Raw genomic sequence first — 21,407 nt, 5'->3', positions numbered from 1 at the left:
AGCAAAAATATACAGACAAGCTCCTAGTCCACATTGGGAATGAAAAAAAAGCCTTTCCTCTTTTGCAAAGCTAAGTTAGAGCTCTGCCAACCCCTTTGAGAGGCAATTCTTCAAGTGGTAAAGAAAAATTAAAATCTCAGTTAATCAAAACAACTTTTTTTTCCCCCCCAAAATCCTCCTAAGGAAAAGAGCTCTAGCTTTATTTTTCACTAGAGCCTTTCAAGCTGCAAGTTTCCTAAAATTCAATCAGCCTCTTCATTATAACCTACATATACTAATTCAAAGCTCACACACACACTGTGAGACCAACAGCACCCAGGCTTATTTACACAGATGCCCTGTGGTCTCTCCTCCAGCTGGGTGCTGGTTTTTGTGGGATAGGCTGGTGCTGCCTGGGAACAGGAACACAGCAGCACCAGGCTCCAAGGCATACTCAAAACAAAGGGAAGCCTGTGCTTGTGAGTGATCAACCTCCTTGTGTCAGGTAACTACCTGCCCGTTGGATTCAATGATCTTTAAGGTCTTCTCCCACCAAAAACTAGTCTGCATTTCTATGATTGCCCCTGTCTGGCACACAGGGCACCAATAAGAGCCACTACCCCAGGGACTGAGACAAGCTCTGTTGCAATTGCTGATAAGCAACACATCATTTTCCCAAAAAGGGAGGATCCAAAGATGCAATTGCTCTTTGTCCACCCTGATAAAGAGCTGGTACCTGTCCCTCCCTGCCTGTCCAGAAGCAGAGACAGGTACTTATGGCTGACTTAGGAAGAGAACAGAGGGCAGCTGGGAGAAGCTGGAGAAATGCCCATTTGAGGAGTGACTGGAGAAGCAAAGGCAAGGGGTCTTGGACTAATTTAGGAGCAGGGAAAATGACATATGCTGGGCTTCTACATTCTGGAAACCATAAGGCAGTTACAGTCTTCCTAACACTCCTATCTGTCTCCCCAGGGCACTCCAAGCACTGCAAGAACATCTAACTTGGCCATAAAGTTTGGTCTCTTCTAGTGAGTGCAGTAGCTAATTCTGCACACAAGCAGCTCCCACCACCTCTTCTTCAGGATGCCCTGGTTACTCTGTGTTTTATTTTGGGGTGCTATTTGTGCAGCAGGGTCATCCTTCCCAGCTGATGACACCACTCCATGCTGAACATCTTGGCCTGCCAAATGTTACTCCTGTAATGCCAGGTCTGGGGACCACCCTGAGCCAGTGACCTCCCTTGTGGTGAACATCTTTTGCTCAAAAAGAAGATGGGCTACTCCTAAGCCCTGAGAAAACTAAATGTGACCCAGGAAAACAATGCCTTAGGGTTTAATAAATTACACATTTCTTATTAGCCAGGGATTGCTCTTTGGAGGATACCTTTGTTTCAGACCTGGAGCCAGAGCAGAGGCTGTGAGAAGGGCACGAGGAGAAAGAGCAATGAAGAGGAGATTGCAGGGTATGCCTGTTGTTGTGGCATGGTACATCTAAGTGCAGTAATCATCACCTGAATTTCAGAAAGGCACTCAAAACAATTAAATATCCATTGTGGTTAACCACCACAGAAGCTGTCAGGCCAAATGGGCACTGCAGTTGAGGTAAACTACTACTTGCTTCATCAAAGAAAAGGTGATTTTGGTTCCTCTTAATTGAGAAGAGAGATGAGAATGACAGAATAAATTTTCCCTATCTAGATGTCACATATGCACAGTTACTTTTCTTTTAATAAGCACTAGAGGGAGCAGCTTTAATGAGTACCAAGATGAGTAAGGAACTTCTATCAATTCCTTATAATCTCAGCTATGTGCAGGTGTCATATTAGCAAAGATTTGTCTTTCCATGGGGAAAGACACTTGCAGTTTGAGGTAAGGGCTGTTTTGTGCTACAGAGCATCTCCCAGTATGAAGGACTTGGTGCACACAGGAAGGGTAAACAGAAGAGCTCTAAGATACACCTTGTATATTGAGCAGTGGCACTTGAGGAGAAGGCCCACAACACTCTCCAATAAAAATCCCATCCTGAAATATGATCTAATTTATTTCTGATAGAAGATACAACAAAATAGACAGTAGCTTCATGAAACCATCTGGAAATGTTCATTTTTAATCCATACTTCATTTCCCTACTCTATTCCTATGTACTGTATAAATTAAAAATTAAATGCACATTGTCCTTTCTTTATTCATCCAACTGGACTGTATGCTTATTTCTAATTGAAAAAGCAGACTTGAACACCCATAATCCAAATCCAATCTACCACAGGATACAGCTACAGTTGGCTCACCCTAAAGAAGCCTGACCCAGAAAGCCAGGAGCAGAAACGTTACAAATGTTTCCAAGAACCTGAAACCAACACCTTTGGTTTTCAAGCAAAACTTTCTGATTTGACTTCCAGAAGATGAGTGTTTTGTTAGATCACATTTGTGAGGAGGAAAAGCTGAGTTGGGGGCTGAAGAGACTTGTGGGTTCTGTATTTTATTGTACTGGCAATTGAGATATAGGTAGGGAAAGGTCAGAGGCTTTGGGACTGTTGGCCTGGTGTAGGCACACCCTGGTGCAAGGCAAGTCAAGAGGAAATCAAAGACACAGCAGGGCCAGGATGCTCAGCACACTTGTACAGCTGGGTAACACTGAATGCACTTCCCACAGGCTGGAGCAACTCAGGAAAGGGACACGGAGGAGCATCAGGTGTTTCAGTGATATCTGCATTCTCCCATAACCCAGTGTAGCAGCACGGAAGGAAGCCTTATTATGAATAAAGGCTAAAACTGACAAGAATGTTGTCTCAGGCCTTCACTGCTTGTTTGCCTTTCTCTCAAGCATATCCCTTTCCTGTTTGCAACACAGTTGAAAAACACACACATGAGAAGGAGATGCATCCCCTGCCGTGCAGGATGCACTCACCAGCTCTATTCCACACAAGGAGCATGTGGGAAAACTGGGGTGACCCTATGTTAAGTATATATATGTTCATTTTTCACATGCCCATTCAAATAGTCCCTTTCAGGAAGACTTCATTAAAGACTGCATCATCTTTACTGCTTGTGTTGTTCATGTACTGATATTACACAAAGGCAGATGGGGATCTGATAGGCATAATTATAAGTGTTTTCAAAGGAGAACAACCCCCTCCTTCAGGTAATCAGTTTCAGTTCTTAGCCATATGTATGTATTTGTGATAGAAAAAGTTTTCTCTTTCTCAGTATTGTACAAAATTCTACAATGACGTTAGAGCTGAGGAAATAATTTTTAAAAATGTAGAAGTTTGGGAGAAAAATTCTAAGAAAAATAAAATAAAAAAAAGGACTCAATCCACTGAACAGGCAAAGGCCATAGATTCATGCCTGGAAAACTTATCTGCCCCTTTGGCCATGCCAGAGTGTCCTATTTGTACTGGGTCATTGAGACCTGGGGCAGTACCTTCCCATCCTTTCTGTACTGGTTTATTCTTCCTAGAACTAAATCAAAACATCCAGATTCATGACCAAATAAATTCTTGCTACCCTCCACATTCTTTACATTACCTAATTCACCCTTCAAAAAGCTCTATACACTCATTGCAAGAGGTGAAATTAAGGAAGAGCCCTTAAGCACAGCCAAATATTCACCCCTTGTCTTTCTTCAGAAATAATACAGGACCCACAGGTGCAGTCACCACCTCTACATAACTTTGTGTGCTATGGACATACAAAGCTGGGATAATGGTGGGATAATGTGCAAATTGGGGTCCTAAAGCTTGGTCCATCTGAAGGCACCTGTAGCTTTTCCCTCAACTCAAGAAGGACTCATTTTTCCTGGAAAAATGCTGTTTCTGCTTCTTAAAGAACACACCAGTAATTCAGACACCCACAGAGGAAGGATTTCTTTCCTCTGAAGATCAGAATCTCACTCAGCTCTGGAATGACAGCTCCAGGCACTATGTTACAGACCACAGAGCAAACATTTACCACACCACAGCCTCACCCCTGTTAGCCTTGTGGTGACCTGAATTCCCAGCTTTGCTGCAAAAACCACTTCTAAGCTTTATACTTTTAAAAAAGGAAACCTTCAGGACAGCTTCTCAGAGGGGACAGGATGAGGAAGGATCATTTCTCAAGCCCAACTATACACAGGCTAGAAACTGAGTGGTGCAGTCCCTCTGCCTGCTTCAGAGGTGGGTAATTCCATGTCTGCAGAGAGGCACTGCTCAGCAAAGCATCAGAGGAGACCGTCATTTAAGGCACCCTAGGGTTAGGCAGCAGCTAAATGATGCTTGGCAGGACTGGAAGATTTTTCAAACTGAAGGCATTGTTTCCCATATCAGGTATCTGAGCCCCTTCATGAGCTTGACTCTCTTTTGAAGCAGCCCCTGGATGTGGATCCAGCTGGACACGCGCCCCTCTCCTGCCACTGCTGTGTTACTCACCCATTGTGCTTCGGGAATGTGCCGGAAATAATTATGCTGATAAGTTTAACATTATCTCAGTTATCAAAAGTGTGTGATGGTTTGTTTCCATATACAAACTTGTTGGAATCAGATCACTTTTTCTTTTTCCTAAGTCAGGCTTTACATGATCCATCGGGGAGTGGTAGGAGCCGAAGTTCGCAGTCCCAGGTTACTTGCTTTGCCTTTTGAGTACTTACTTTGGAAAAACTTATGAGTTTTATTTGCTTTGGAAAAACTTATGACAAACAGTGAGTTTCTACACTGCCCTCCCAGATGAATTATAGCTCACCACAGCCCCCCAAATGCTTACTTTTCTCTACTATCTAAGAGGAAATTGCTGTCGTAATCTTTGAATATGTGATTTAAAAAACACATTGTTGCCCATAAACCCAGTTCTTTGCTCACCTTTAAACACTGTGTTCTCAGGACAACAATGCAGATCATTCACTGGCCCATTCTCCTACCTTCATCCTAAACAAAGGTGATTATTTATATAAACAGTGTCTTTTTATAGATCTTCAAAAGGAAGACAAGGAAGAACCTTTGGCACAGAGCAGCAAAACAACAACTGAAAGAGGCAATACAGTAACTCCACTAATATATTTTTAGTGCTGGGGACACCAGTGAAGAACTATGGGATGTTCAGCTGCCTATTGTCAAACCTGAATACTCACTATCTTTCATCCAGTTTGCCATTTAATGAGAAGGTGTCTACAGAGATGTTTAGTAGAAATCTATGCTGTCCTTTCTCTTTGGAAGGGGATGGCCACATCTACCAGGCCTTTATGTAGAATATTTGTGGGTTCTTAATTTTTCATGTTTCCATTCACAAGCTGAGCTTTTGTCTTATACTTCGCAGGATGGACTAATTTGGCAGAAGACATTTCCTGGCTGCTTCTTTTCATACTCCTAAAGACTTTTTTTTTTATTTTAAACATAATTCATAAATTAAGGCTCAAGAGATCATCAAGGATGGTCACAAATTTATTATGAAGTCTTTTCAAGACAGTGTTTTATACTTCATAAGTAGGCACTATAATCATTAACAGCTATAATGGCATGCCAAGGGGATTGACATTATATAAAAAGGAATAAAAAGAAGCCCTGGTGACTGTGAAAGTATCTTTTTTATCACAATGGTTTTACTAAAGTTGAGTGAGTTCAAGTAGTTGCACTATGTCATCAAATAGTACCCAACTCAACTGAGTAGCTATGCTAAAATCACAGAATCACAAAAATCATGAGCATCCATGCAGCATTTGTCTGGAGACCTAAGCTATGTGCTCATTTGGACTGGATATCAGGTACTGGGCAACCAGGAGTCACTGGCTTCCTGGAACACCTTTTTGTGGTTTTGGTTTGTTTTTTTAGTTTGTGTGGGTTTCGGATGTTTGCTGGTTGTGGGGTTTTTGTAGGGTTTTGTTGGGGGCTTTAAGTTTGTCTGGGAGGTTTTTTTCAGTTTTCCTTAGGGCCTGGGTGTTTGGTTTTTTATGCTTAATCCTGGGTCAATTACTTTCCCATGAAACCCAGGAATCAATTTCTGTGGTGTGGTGTAAAATGACACCACTGTGAATACAGCCTTACTCACCCAGGAACTACCAGGAGGTGACAATGAGTTTATCAGAACCTAGCCCTTAATATAGAAAGCAAATAGAGAACCATCCTATGAAACATGAGATACAAAAGTGATAAGGAACAGTAGATTATTCACTGACTAAAAGCACCCCAAACAAAATGAGCTCTATCGATTTGCCATCATCTGAATCTCCTCATCTGCATGCCACATTCAGCCAGAGGAGAAGAGGAAGGGGGAGAAATGTTCTAATGCAAAAGAAGAACAAAAAAAAAATGAAAGGGAGCAGGCAAATCACAATATTTGAATGTTATTAATCAAAGAAAGCTGCTTAAACATGTAAGCTTAGGTGTCCTTCCATCTCATGATAAAACTTCACTAATATCTAGAGGTAATAGTAAGTGAATTGGGTGTTTTGTGGCTTCATTCTTTCCTACTGTTGGTATTACTGTTTTCCTCAACTGATTTACATCTCTGCTTAGAGCAAGCATTCTTTCCCATGGTTAAGAACACAAAAACAAGGAAGAAAGAAACATCTAATATGACTCACAACCATTGCCAGCCTCAAATATTTATTCTTCCTTCAGGCATTGATTACATCACCCTACAGAACACTGGGCCATCTTCTGTAAAGTTATTTTAATCTGCCTCACCTCCTAATTCCATTTTTTTTAAAATGCTTATTATCTGGAGTATCTCTTCCAGGCTGTTAGCACTAGGCCATGTTATCTTACCTTTAAAAATTTTTTTTGAAAAAATCTCATACTCCTTTCTTTTTTGTTTTTACAGCTCTAGCCCTTAATTCAAAGGGCCAAATTTGACATTGATTCCTTTCTGAAACAGCTCATTCTTTATTTATAGATTTCCATGAGTAATAATACATGCTTTTCTGTCTGTCCTTACTAGCATGCCCTCCACGGAGTCTACACGACTGTCCTTCAACCCTGACCAAAGTTCTGCTCCAACAGATGCCATGGATTCTGGCTTCCCACAGAGAGCATATGTATTACTATCAAAAATTATTTGGGATGGCATTAAAACACCCTTGCTGCTATGTCAATATGTTATAAAAAAAATAAAAAAGAAACAAAACCAAAAAACCACTCTTGCTCAAATTGCTGACTACTCAAAACTGTTCCTGTTCTTTGAACTTGCTTTGCCTTCTACCATCTTCTAGAGAAAATCAAGGAAAAAGGACTGAGTAAGTCCCCTCTTTCTTCTACTACTTACAACCAAACCTTAACACTTGCCAGCACTTATAAACACATTTTCTGTTTCTCCCTGCTCTGGAAGTGTAGAGAATGACTTCATTATTGGGTGAGTTTGGCTTACGTCCAGGGATAAGACCAGATGATTTACAAAAAATGCCAAGCTATTGAAACAAGCAATCTCCATACCACCACTGCTCAGAGGCTCAGCAGTGCTCTAGGAAAGAAGAGGGCACCTAATAAGGGACAGCATTTTAAGACAGTTAGTGTTCTCTGTGGCTCCCTGTGCTGTGTATAGCACAGCTTCTAGTGTTTTGGTTATTGAAGTCCACTGATCATCAGAAAAGAGATGGGTAATGCAACTACAGAGAAAAAGAATCCAGCCAAGATCAAAGACATCAGAAATCCTAGTAGATGAAAGCCTGTGACCAAGTGATGCTCCTGACCAAGTGATGATCGTTTGCAGGTGAGGGGCCTGGAAAGATAAAGTAGTCACAGGTACTCCTGCAGAGAGCTACTGAAATCATCATGGACCTGGTCAGAACTGTAAGGTCCACCAATATATGTCCCTAAACTTCCAGCCATCTAGATGCCTCCTAGAGGACAGAAAGGAGGAAAAATATGAAAGGCCAGAAGCAAACACAGTATAGCTGTAGTGATCCTAAGACAATTGAGTAGATATGATAATGTCAAAAAGGTACCCATTTAGTAAAAAATACTAAAGCATTTACAGCTCCACTTAGCAAAAAATTATTGCTTTCCAATTACAGCTATTCTTTCCCTCACTCTGAGATTTCATGACCCCATGATCATGAAAAAAATGAATACTTTGTATTCCTGAGTATTACCTGCACTCAGGTAAACAAGCAAGCCAAAAGAGAGAGGGGGAAATACAGCGAGAGTGTGGGAAAGCAAAAGGGTAAAGTAATAGGGTATAAGGTAAATCAGTGGGATGATTTGGAATAATCTCCTTTTACTTTAAGTGATCAATCATTGACTCCACAGTGGCTTTGAAGGAACAGGGCAGAAGGACCTACATCTGCTGATGAACTCTGCAGAAGTCCATCCCATAGCTCAGAGACCTGACTCCAGCTATCCTCTCTAAAAACGGGGAGCAGAAAAATGAGGCAGTGACAGGGCTGGAAGAAACAGATCAAATGTCCTGATTGAGTCACTGGCCAAGTTGACATCTCCTTTTCCTGATCTCTGAAAGCAAGACTGCTGTTTCCTTTTCTGACTCTAGAGGACATCCAATTGTACTTAATTTTCAGAGGGGCCAACTGCTTTCTGGAAAGGATAGGTCTAAGAACAGGCAGTAATATATAACTCCTTTACAGTAACTAATTCATTCGTTGCAAATCGCCTTATGATCTTTTTTAACCAACAGCCCAAAGCAAGATTGTAAGATAGGGATCACACTGTACAGAAGGATTATGGCAATTAAAAATATGCACACAAAGACTCAGTCCCAGAGTAACTTCATTTCTGGGCGACATTTAAAAAAAAAAGTCACATCAAATGCACACACAACCACATTTATATCCATGCAAGCAAGATGTGATGTGCCTATGCTTACCCTTGCAAATGAAAACCAGCACCTCTCTTTCAAACACCAAAAAGCTCCTAGGGATAACCTTTCACAAATAAACAACCTGCTCTGCTCAGAGAGGGATTTTATAAAGAACAGAGATTACAATGGGCTTAATCATGATTAAACACTGATCTGGCTCAATCTACTCAAAAGCAGACAAAAGATAAATAAAAACCTCCAGCAGATGCATTTCATACTGGAAATTCTGGAACCTCAATTGACGTCATACTTTTTATGTTCTGATAATATCTGGAGGAAACAGTACACTGGATCAAGAAAACAAAAGCAAATTTTTAGTTAAAATTCTCCATGTGCTGTGTAAAAAGAAGGCAGCTACAGCAGGGAAAACACAGGGCAGCTCAGCATTTTACAAATCTCTTTTTGACTGCAGGTGAAATTGCACCAGCAGAGCAATGCTACTAAAAATAAACAAGCACCTCCTTTTTGCCTCATCTTACCCTTTAAAACTGTGCAACAGCAGTCACTGAATTTCCCCTCACACAAAAGCCACTTTCTGATCAATGGCAGGCATGTTAAATTTCTTCTAGTAAAATAATGCCACCTCCTCAGTATCACCTCAGTTGTGCTTCACTGATTCCTCGTGCACAGTGTAAAAATTCTGTGTGATGGGAAGGGGCTGAATTTAGCAAATATTTCTCAGATACAGACATCTGGTCTTTCCTGTGGGTAAGGAAACCCAGGAAACTGATTCCACATCATGGAAGACAATAGGACTGCTCATGGAGTGGGAAAAGCCAAAAATGAGCACAGATTATAGACATTGTCTGTTTACAGAGCTAAGTTTTCCATTTAATGCAACAAGGTAAATATGAAGAAAGAAAAATGGCTCTTTAGATGGTGTGGGGGGAATCTACCTGGAGGAGAAGGCTGATCAGAATTTTCTCATTCTATCATCTCCAGCAGAAATTCCCAATGGATGACCAAGTAAGGTTAGACCAGCAGACAGAAGAGATCCCTTTCTGTATTGAGAAATACAGAAATACATGGTTGCCTGCCCTCGTGTCCAGAGAATTCATTCTGTGCTTCAGAAGCACCAGGTGAAAGACTTTCAATCCCTCTTGATTTGTGACCTCCAAAACTTCTCCAGTGAAGGTGAAAATCCCCACACAGACAGCACAAGCCGACTGATAATTGTTTTGTTCTTTTCACTTTCTTTCCACTGACCTCTTGGACATAGCTCACATAAATTAGCTGTCATTGTTATAGCAGACCTTAATAGTGAAACTTGTGTAACTGACACTGATTTTCAAGCTGCAAGTTATTGGAGCTTGAAAATTAACTTCAAGAACATCATCCCTTAACAAAATCGAAATTATCACCCCAATTCCTATTATCCTTTGGCCCACCTAGTGTGTCTCATAGCAATCTAAGTAGATCTCTTCCAACTCCGGGCAGAACAATCATCACTTTGCAAGTGAATTCCACACTTCACAAACAGCAGATCAGAATCACATGATTTGCATTTCCTAGATGAGAAGCCAACAAACTTCTCTGTGGAGTCAAGTGAACAGTCCTTTGTCATCTTGAGTAACAGCAAATGCATTTACATTTTAATACACAAATAGGAAAATAATGGGTTACTGTTGCTTGCTCACAAAGCAGGCTTACCTTTTAAAAACCTGTCGGGATTATTGAATTGTACAAATTATTTATTTTCCTCTATAACCCACCTCTGAAGCAGAAATGAACTCAAGAGCCCCTGTTAACACTTGAAAGATGCAGGAGGAAATGCTTAGAATGCAAAGAATATTTTTATTTTTCTTGTAAGATGGATGACTCTTCCTGCATAACTTACTGGCATCAAGCACCAGTGAGAACAATTGCTTTGGTGTAGATGGGTTGCCTATTGAAAAGGGCTATGAATTTAAATGCTAAAACAGTTACCAATGAGAAATGTCACCTGGCTAGGCAGTTCAACCTAATTACTTACACAGATTTATTTTTAAACTATAAAAACAGCATGTTCCTTGGGAGAATTATTTTTTCCCCTTCCCCAAATAAATACAATTAACATTTGGCAAGTAGAATTATTCTTCTGCAATTAAGGACTTGCCAAAATTAGATAAAGTAACTCAAAACCACACACTGGGGCAAGAGCGTCGCTGGGAGCGTCTCCCAGAGCTGTGCTTCTGGAAGAGGAAGAGGTGTTCCATACAGGACTGCACCAACAAGCCTGCATGCCTGTGTGTGATACTTCTTCCTAAAGCCTGAGCAGCCTTGAACCCTTGTGGGGATGTGTCTGGCATGGCTGGAAGCCCTCCCATGGCATCTGGCCATCTGTGTTCTTCCCTGCCCTCGGCAAATGCCAGCAGCACCGCTGAAGGGAAGGCACGTAAGTAACACAATCCCACAGCAGCAGGACAAGCTCAGCAAGGGGGCAGGGGGAAGCAAACACATTGATTTGAAGGCTCAAGGTAGGGCAAAATACAGGTAAGCACAGGCTTGGTTTTAAGCTGCCTGCAAGACCACTCACATGGAGCCTGTGCCAGAATGGATCTGATAGGCTATGGCCAAAACAAACACAAACTCACCTCTGACACAGAATTTTCTCCAGGTAAAGGCTCTTGTTCTTCTTATGTGACCTGGTTCACTGAAATAAATTATTATTGTCCCTTTCCTCCTAACAGCAGTAAGCATGGTGCTGGGGCTCAGCTCCACAAGCAGCACCCTGTCTGTGGTGCTTACAGGAGATTGTGGCACCCCAGAAAAACAAACCAGATCATGAGCTACTACTGCTCATCCAAGGGTCAGTCCAGCTTGTCCCAGTCCAGGACAGGCTGTAATTAAACCTTGGAAATCATGCCTCCTGTTTTGGCAACACCAGGCATAAATGCCACCAGTGTGGTAGATCTTGGGCTTAAAGGGCCATTTTGGCCCAATTTGCCAAAATGCCGGGGTTTAGGAAATTAAACAAATTGAGTCTTTGTATGACACAAAGCTTCTCACAGTGTGTTGTTTCATTTTCAATAGCCAAGGTGGAAGAAACATTTAAAGACACCTAAGTACCTAAGATAGAACAGCACAAAATCTTTTTCCAGGAAGCAAGATCCCAACAGCTCAAGCAAGTTCTCCCAGCCTGCTCCAACAGTCCACTGGCTTCATGTGCCTCACCTCGCAGTCTGCCTGTGTTATTCACGACCAGAATAATTTTATGACACTGCCTCGAGGCCCTGGTTCTCAACAGACTTGCTGCACATGCACCCAGTTTCAATGTGGTTTGATTTCATAGAGCTAATCTGCAGCCCCTAAGTCTGTTCAGCAGGGGGCTTCTGCTCACTCCAGGATCCCATGCAAGTGTCAAAAATATATAAGAACACTTTCAAAGCTGGGCAGCCAATTTTAGAAACAAGAAAGTTTCCAAAGTTCAAAACCATCTACAACAGACTGGAAAGTGCCCTACAGGAAAAACAGTTTTAAGTTATCATGTCCATAGCTACTTTAAAGGAAACTTCCCTTTGAAAACCAGAAAAACCCATCTTAGAATAAATATGAAAATATTATCATTTAATAATAGTCTGTATTCCTGCAGTATAATGCTGATAAATAATGACTTAAGAATACAAAACTCAGCACAGTGTTCCCAAAACCTGACTCTGCAAGCAGGCTGGACAAGGGATTTTGTTCTATTCTATGGGTTTCTTTCCCCTCCTGTACTTAAAAAATAAAGACAGCAAATTTCTTTGAACTTACATAATTCAAGCCTGTTATTTTCCATAGGGCTAAACTGGCCTTTTAAATTCTTTAAGCTTGGCATTGTATGAAAGCAGATATCAAATATTCAGAGAGCTCAATTTAGAAAGATCATTTTTCTGAGGCTGAGCCTTTCTGAAGAGCTTCCTGCAGCGCTCCAGACAATGCCTCAAACTGCCATTCCCACCAGGCTGAGGTCACTTAACCTTGCCAGGCCATGTTTTTGGAGGCATTGGGCCAAAGGGAGGTACAGGTCTGCTGGGAAGGTGGGAAGGGTGCAGGGTGTGTGAGGGGCCAGAGGATCCAACTGCTGCAAACAATGAAAATTTGCTAAGATCAACCTGATTTGCACAATGAGTGGTTGAGAACCGTGTCTTGTTCATGTGTGAAAAATGACAATGTCTCCTGCGTAGTCCTGTGTCACTGCCTTTTATCAAAATCTACCTCTTCAAGTCAAAATCAGAGTTGACAAACACCAGTGAAGAGATGCCCCATGTCACTGTCATATTTTCTGAAAAAATCCTTTTGCCAGGATTTCTTCTCCTGGGAAGCTGAGAAGCCTCAGAGGAAAATGGAAACAATAATTATCTCATTTGCTTCTCCCTGTTTTGCTGCTTTGGAATGTGGTTGGAGATTGTTTATCCAACATGTGAATTGTTTTTACTTAATGATCAATCACGGTCAGGCTATGTTGGACTCTGAGGAGTCAGTCATGAGTTTTTCATTAGTATCTTGATAAGCCTTCTGTAAGAATCCTTTCTCTATTCTTTAGTATAGCTCTAGTACAGCATTCTTCAATATAAGATAATATCATAAAATAATAAATTAGCCTTTTAAGAACATGGAGCCAGATTCTCAATTCCACCTTCATCCTGGGGACCCAGCAATTACCACAGCCCCGTGTGAATTAACTGGGATGTATGAAGGATCTTGGTGAAATGCAACTCCAGTCAGTGGTAAAGCACAAGGCTGAAGCACCCACTGCTGCTGTATCTTGCTTTACTCATTATTTCTAGAGTACCCAGAAGATGCAGCCTGAGCACAGCACTGCAGGACATCCTCCCTCACACAGACAAGAATGTGTCCAAGGCAGGAGAAGGGTTGCTCCTTCCTCCCTGAGCCTTTCCACACAACTCGTAGGTACAGAGGGGCTGCTTGGATCAGGACCAGCTCAATGCCCGCTCTAAGACAGTAGTTTTTCCAACAGGGCTCAGAATCCACTTGTTTTCTTTGCATGCTAAAAGGTCTCTCATGCTGCCTCACAACTGGCTCCTTGCTCTTGAGGTAAAGGAGTTATTGTAGAAAGGAAGGTGAGCAACTGGTCCCAGTATGGGCACTGGGAGTCCAGTCCTGCTTGCCAGGCCAGAAGAATCATAAAGCAGAAAGAAATTTGGTTCTTCATCCAGAAGCAGGCCATCATAGAACAGTTTGGGTTGGAAGGGACCTTAAAAGATCATCTGGTTCCAACACCCCTGCCACTGGCAGGGACACCTTTCACTAGACCAGGTAGCTCAGAGCCCCATCCAGCCTGGCCTTGAACACTCCTAGGAATGAGGCATCCACAGCCCTGAGGGACCTGTTCAAGTGCCTTCTCACTCCTACAGTAAAGAATTTGTTCCACTTATCTGACCTGAGCCTGCTGTGCTTGCAATACCCTTGGATGAAGAGCAACACTGGATTTATCAGTTACTGCTTATTATTAAGCATTGCTTACCCCAAGCTTGCTGTAAAATGAGAAAATACCAAAAGCACATGGTCAGCTTAGACAAAACATTGACCCTCTGTCTTCAAGCACTATGTAGCTAGGAAAATGTCCTATTCTATGCAGCATGGTATTCCATGAAGCTAGAAAGAACAACTAACACAACGGGCTTTAAGAGCTCGAATCTGTTACAATAATTGCATTAGATGTATTTTTAAATACCTTTTCCAATGCTTCTCTGTCAGCCAGCTCCTGCACAGCCAAAAGCTTGATACTGTAATAAAAAACAGAGAGAAAAAGACAATTAATCACTCTACTGCAAGAATTACAGAAATCAAAGAAACAGCAGAACTGCAGCACTGTTTTTATCCTATCTCTTGAAAAAAGAAATACAAGAAATGCTCATGATGAAACAAAATAAAGCAAGACAGACAATGACACTTTGTTTGCCTTGAATTAGCTATCGCAAGCAGATTTTTTGGTTTCTAAGTTACAAGCGTCTCTGAATTTGCCTGACAGAGAAACTGCATCAATCATTACTTTTGCAATATCCCAAACTAACACCAAAGGATCTTCTGAATGACAAACACAGAAAAATATTCTAGACATTTCTATCAGTTGTAGTCAACTTTGTTCCTCAGTGTCAACAGGTTTCTACGAGTCCTAAAAAACCATTCCCAGGAATTCACAATATTATATATGAGGTGCAGTAATAAAGACAACCCAGCTCACATAATCTGAGGGAGAGATGAGGGAAATGTGCACCACCATTTAAAGTTAGGGTAGAAAGGTAATCCTCAATTATTATTCTTGTAATGCCCTTTGTTAATCAATCCCAAATTTCTTCACCTGCTGAATCTTTTCTAGGTTTACCTCTAGGGGCTAAATCCTGCACACCGAATTGCATTCACTTCAACAAGGTTATGAAATTCACTCAAACAGGATTCTACACCTGTATTGCAACTCCATAGGCTCACTTCCCTTACCCAGTCTTAAACCCAGTCACTTCTTATCCTTGAACTCCAGAGGATAATTTCCTTTACCGGGGGATACAAAAACATTTTTATGGCACTAGAAGAATCAAATGATGCATATAAATATTAAATTACTCTCACCACCCTGCACACAGACACAGTAAAAAGCCAGTATAGTTAAAAGCTCATATTCAAGAGGGTGTGAATAGTTAGCACAGAAGCCTGCCAAAGGATATAATACAAAAAGTTTTATTAGCCTTTCAAATCCTCAGAGCAATATTGCGTAATTCTTGAGCATCCACTGACACCTTATATGCTAATTATGTACATCCATCCTGCAACAGCAGCTGGCAAAGCACAGTTCTAGTCCTGTCTTTCTATGGCTTCCCAGTGCAGGTATTCAGAGCCTAATCCCTAAACACCAATGTGCTTTCACTTTAATAGACTTCTAGCTTTCAGTGTCTTCAAGGTATCATAAAAAGCCTATACCCAATGAATTATAAAATAGCCACAGACAATGCATTTCTAGTCTGCAGAGACTATTATTACTAAGACAAAGAGGGTGAAGATGCTTCAGAAAACAATGGGATAATCAGAAAAATGAAAAAGGTATTCCATTAAAGCCCAACCACTGTGGTAGCAGGGGACATGTGATTTGGTGTTACTGTTTGGTGAACACACTAGGCTGCACACACACAAATGCAGCTGAACTGGAAGGCAGTTAGGGAAAGTACAAAACCAATACAAAGTATTTGTAAACATAATTTTCCTTGCAATTCAGCCAGCATGCAAAATAAAGATGGGCTGGGCAGCAAGGAAAGAAGGCAATTCCATTTAAAAAACACTGCAGTGCTGTGTCCAACTCAGAAGCAGCCTTAGCTGATGCACCTTGGAGAACAATAACCCAGGCAGGAGCAATACAGTCAAGACCTGTCTCTAAATTCAGGAGTCACCTCATTTTGAATTACTCACCTCTGTAGCAATACACTTGAGAAAAACACTGGACAGGTGAGAGGGTAGGCTAACACACACAGGGATGCACTCAGGGTGCTCACAGCCACCTGGGCTGCTGCAAAGGTGGCTTCAAGTCTATGCATACATGGATTGGGGGTATGCAAATTACTGTTGTGTTTTTCTTTTTGAAGCTAGACTTTTTGATTACTTAATCAAATCAGTCAAGGCTGTAGATGCCTCTACCAATTGACTGATTTATTTCTAGAATGTTATATGTGAGTTATCTGACACTCAATAGCTACAGAAGAAATATGTAGACTGCCCTAAAAGCAAGTACCACTTTCATTAAAAATCATCCTCTCACTGTAAAAACCTATCTTCCTTCCCATTTACACCTGTAAAACCCCCAAGAACTTTTTCAACTGCTATGTATTTATTTTTTTAAAAAGTATCCAGTCACAGAAAAGTAACGAAACGGGACGCAGGAATCTTTTTACTTTGTTTCATTATATTATGGAGATGCTGTACCCTTGTTCAGAGGTGAAGAAACCATACAAAGGGTTTACCTCTTGCAGAGATACTGCATATGCAGGGTTAGAATCAAATCTTATTTCAAAGTTGCTGCATGATTTGCAGCAACATTGGTTTGATTCCTGGAGAGAAAAAGACTTCCTCTGCTGTTATAAATTAAGAAATCAATGTTTGCCCAGTACTTTACTCTTTTCTCCTCAGGTGACACCTGAAAATACCTCAGGTATTTTTTCTTGGTCAAAAGGAATCTGCAAACACAAGAATCAACTGCAAGATCCTTCCTTCTTTAAAGCACCATCACAGACACTTTCTCTGTCCATTGGATTACAGCCTGGAAAATTGCTCTTGATAACCAGTTATTTACTGCTATTTCTTCCAGCAGTTCCAAGCAACATTAGTATTTGCTACTTCGATGCAATGTCAGCTTGGAAATGCAGCTTCTTTCAAGGCTGATGCTTTGGGCATTTGATGCTTCGAAAAGATTTCAGGCTGCTTATTTAGGCACTACATCAGCAATCTTAAAATCATTGAGAGCAGCTCATAACTTCATTTGCTGTTTGTAGGTTTTTGGTTCAACAAGGATTTCAAAGGAGATGTGAATACAGACAGTAACTTGGGGAAGAGAGGGCGAGGAAGTCTCCAATTAAAAAAAAACTCAAATGAAATGCAAATAGTTACCAAAAGCCAAAGCTGAAGCCCAAGCTCTTGCAGTCTACAATACAACACTTAAGTACTACTTTGTTTATGTATAACCTTGGCATTATTTCTTTCATCCTCAACCATGTTGTGCAAATACTAACTCATGAATAACGCTGTAGAAAAGTCGTATTCCCCAAAGAAACCTTATGGCTCCTGGAGAGTCTGCTCTAACTTACCAGCTTTAAAATGTACTGGTTAAGAAGCTGTAATATGAGTAACTATACTGAAAATGCCTCTGCTTGAATATGAAACTCTATTATAAATACTCACTGACTGAATTACTTACATGATCTATTTAAACAAAGCTATTGAAATTAATATCCTGGCACCCCAGGCACACTCAAAATACTTGAAAACATGCAGTGATCAGTATGAAGGACTCTCCTCCAGCACTGAAAATATGCAAACATGATGTGCTGTCAAGGAAACATGACTCCCTCTTTTTTTGGCCATGGGTGACGCATGGCATTCTCGTCTAAGGGAATTCCTTTTGGTTTCCAGAAGATTAGTCACAGTGCTGAGCAAATGCCTACAGCTTCAACACATTTCTACACCTCAGGGTATCATTGCGATCCTTTCCTCAGTCTTCCTACTCAAAAACAAGTAGCATTGGGTTTCTCTTTTTAATCCCACATACCCAGGAGTAATTTAAGTCTTTTTTGGCAGTCTTTTGCAATGCTGCAAACTTGCAGATAGGTCCTTTGCCTGCTGATGGCTTCCTGTTCACCCTGAACCATCATGACCGTGTTTAATTTGCACCAAGCTTCACTCCCCAGCTTGAATTCCCATGGCCCACAAAATCCCATCTGCTCTTGCAGTGGGAAATGTTGGGGCTCTCCTAAGAACCACTAGAGGGTCATCTGCCTGCAAACCAGTGAACCTATGGCTCTGCAGCAAGGTAGATGGGATGGTCTGAGACTGCTGCACAGGGCAGATCCCAGCTCCATCCATGCAGAATGGATGCGTCTTTACCTGAGGAAGAGAAGCTGCTTCCTCCAAAATCAGTTTGAAGGGTGCTTTAGGGGTAGGAAGGTTTTTAGAATTACAGTCCATTTCTGGACCACCCCTGCACAGAACTAGAACTGCAGCCATTACAGACACAGGTCACCTGGCTGCCACTTTCAAGAGAGAGGGTCCCCACAGCATCAGTGACCACAGTGACCCATTTCTGCTGAGCTGAGCACAGCATGGAGCTGAGGCTTCTATTCAGAGCAGAACCTGGTAATTTTGAGGAAAGGAGAAAGAGGAGAAAGTGAGGAAAATGTGAAGCATTAAGTTCAGCAATCAGAGACTCAGTGAAGTGTTTAAACGAACACTTGGCCTCACAATGGTGCCCTACAAAGCTCAATTACATACCTTTGCTCAAGGCCTGAGTTTTTCTAAAACTCTCATGCTTTCTATCAGCCAGTGCATAAGCCTAAAGTTAACAACATTGAGAAATGCCATTTGCCTTCTCTTGCTTTTCTGTCGCCTTCTTCAGCATACAGCTGCACCAAATCTTGCTTCAGCTAGACTCACAGACATTATTATAAATAGCCCATGCAAAAACCACTCAATCCCAAACCATTTTGAGCAACATTAAATAATTCCTTTCTCCTGTCCTTCTAGTCTACAGACTCTTCTTCTTTGCTCTTGAGATAAGATCCCACAAAAATATTATGGCCTATGGTGAAGTTTTATGGAATATTTACATATCTAAGAGTAGAGCATGAATGCATGTAACTGAAGTGTTTACTGTTTACTCTTTCTTTCTTAACAAAAAGAACAGGACAAAACCACTTGAGCCAACTTGTATGCCAAAATTGTATCTGCAAACCTGTCCAAACCGGTCTTGCTCATAAATCTATTCTGCTCTAAGATATGGGCATGAAATGTGAGAGCTGGACTGAAAAAAGAAAAAAAAAATGCAGCTGAGCTATGCTAATGGTACCTGGTACCCGGGAGGGAACACTCCCCATCAGCTGCCTGCTCTCCCCATCCCTGACCTTAGTCTCCACTTGTGCTGCTGAAAGGGCACACTCATCACCATTCACAGCCCCTGTTTTTCCTTTGGCATTGCTGGATGACGGGATGAGTACAATAAGGATGGGGAAGCACCCCATGTGCATATGTGTTCCCTGTGAGAGCTGTGGTGGTCCCTGCTGCCCCAGCTGTCAACAGCATGAGGTCAAGGGCTGTGATTAAGTCTTTTCTGATTGTTTTAATAGCTAGATGCTTAGAGAAATAGATGGAGAGCAGGGAAAGCTAACAGCCCAAAAGTGGCGAACACAGATAAACACAGATCTTGCAGATCCTTGTGGCTTAAACAGGTGTGAGCAGATGTGGGGGGGAGTGGTGTGTATAGAGGGGGTGGTTTTCCAGGCTTCTCTTCCTGACTCTGCCTGCCCCTGTGATGATTACCTTGCACAAGGGTAGGTAAAAGAACAGCAGGCTCCCACCAATAGCACCAAGAGCACTTAGCAGACTAAGTTTAACACAGTGAGATGATGTGGGAGCAAGTCTGAGCACCCTGGGGCTGCAAAGGGATCTGTGCCACTCCTTTTTTGGGGCTGCCCACACTGACCAGGGCAATGAGTTACCTAAGTAGGATGCCTTCAAAGTGAAGGAGCAACTTTTAAGGCTTTTATCAATGCATGCACTGTAAAAATACATCTTATTTTTACTGGCATATCCCATTTACAAAGTTGTCTTCCCCCCCAAAACCCCATTCACTCACACCCCCATAAAAACAAAACCAGAAGGAGGAAATAAAAGCATGCCCTTTTCAGCCTCATATACTTCTTTCATCTACTCCTGTGAAGCTGGATGAGGAAAAAATCCTCAGTTTCTCCTTTTCCAACAAAAGCATCTGCATCTTCTCAATCACTCCTTAAATAGAAGGAAAAACTGTGTCCAGTGCCACATCTTAACGGCTGCTGGAAGCCACCAGAGTGTTTCTGAAATCAGCTTAAGGGCTTGGATGGGAATACCATGCCATATTGCTTTGGGACTAACTGCCAGCTAATGACACAACAAAATATGTTGGAAGATTCTGAGGAAAAAATGTATCCACAGTAAGAAAAAATAATGATAAAATCAGGGAGCTGCATTTCCTATATATTAAATGTATTTATATCTATCTATACTAGAGATACACATAAACACATATACATGTTATATATAATTTTTGAAACATTCATATATATGCACGACTATATATAGGTGAATTTATTTAGGGCTACTTTTTTTCAGCTCCCTCATTGGGATGAAAGCAGATATTCTTCAATGTCTAGTCATTGCTGACTTGCCTGCAGCATGGTCTGAAACCAAAAAGCAGATCAAGGCACTGCAGTTGGAAAGGGAACCAGGAGTAAATGGAAGGAGCAGAGAAGCCAAAATCCATCAAGCAAATTGGCAATGCAGTGCAGGCCACACAAACACTCCCACCCTGATGTTTGCATTCATGGATCCTATTACATTATGTGAGTGATTGAAGTATTTGTCACAGGGAGAAAGGAAACTGTAATGGAACTAGAAGAAGGAAAACATGAATTATGGATGGTTACTACTGAGAGTTGAAGGGGGAGAACAGCAGCATTACAAGGCAAGAGGCAATTGAAATAATTCATTTTCCCTGGATTCAGGGATGCTCTCCACTTGCTGTTCTCTGCCCTGAATTTGCAGCAAAGCCATCACTTTGCAGGACCTATGAACTTTGCACTGAGGATCTGATTTATGTTCAGCTGATGCTGTGGTTTCAGTGCAGCTGTATCATTGCAGGAACACAACGATGATTCATAAACTCTGAGCATTGTGTATTCCCGAGGCATGAGAGAAAAACCAAAAAGACTGCAAGAACAGCAAACTTCTTCCTAGAATTCTGGAAGGGAATAAAACATGCTCACAATGATCCAAACCACAACCAACTGCAGGAAACACGTGAATGCCCACGTATAATGAAACCTGGAAGCCTTCTTCTTGACCATCTCCTTGGAAACACCCAACCCAAGCTATTTCCAAATGGATGAAATCCATGCTGCTGTGCATACAGGCTTCCACTACACCAGTAAACTGAGC

At 41.5% G+C, this 21,407-nt stretch overlaps 1 protein-coding gene across 1 annotated transcript in view; it reads right to left on the bottom strand.

Moving 5' to 3' along the window:
- The window catches only part of EEPD1 (endonuclease/exonuclease/phosphatase family domain containing 1), a 62,332-nt gene that overhangs the window by 15,476 nt on the left and 25,449 nt on the right, over positions 1-21,407 (bottom strand). Inside the window, 1 exon segment of the mRNA XM_036379025.2 lies at positions 14,416-14,467. Coding sequence (XP_036234918.1) covers positions 14,416-14,467 — 52 coding nt within the window.

This window comes from Molothrus ater, chromosome 1 (genome assembly GCF_012460135.2).
Source record: "Molothrus ater isolate BHLD 08-10-18 breed brown headed cowbird chromosome 1, BPBGC_Mater_1.1, whole genome shotgun sequence".
In the NCBI taxonomy this organism is placed as follows: domain Eukaryota; kingdom Metazoa; phylum Chordata; class Aves; order Passeriformes; family Icteridae; genus Molothrus; species Molothrus ater.
This window is presented reverse-complemented; position numbering and strand designations above follow the sequence as displayed.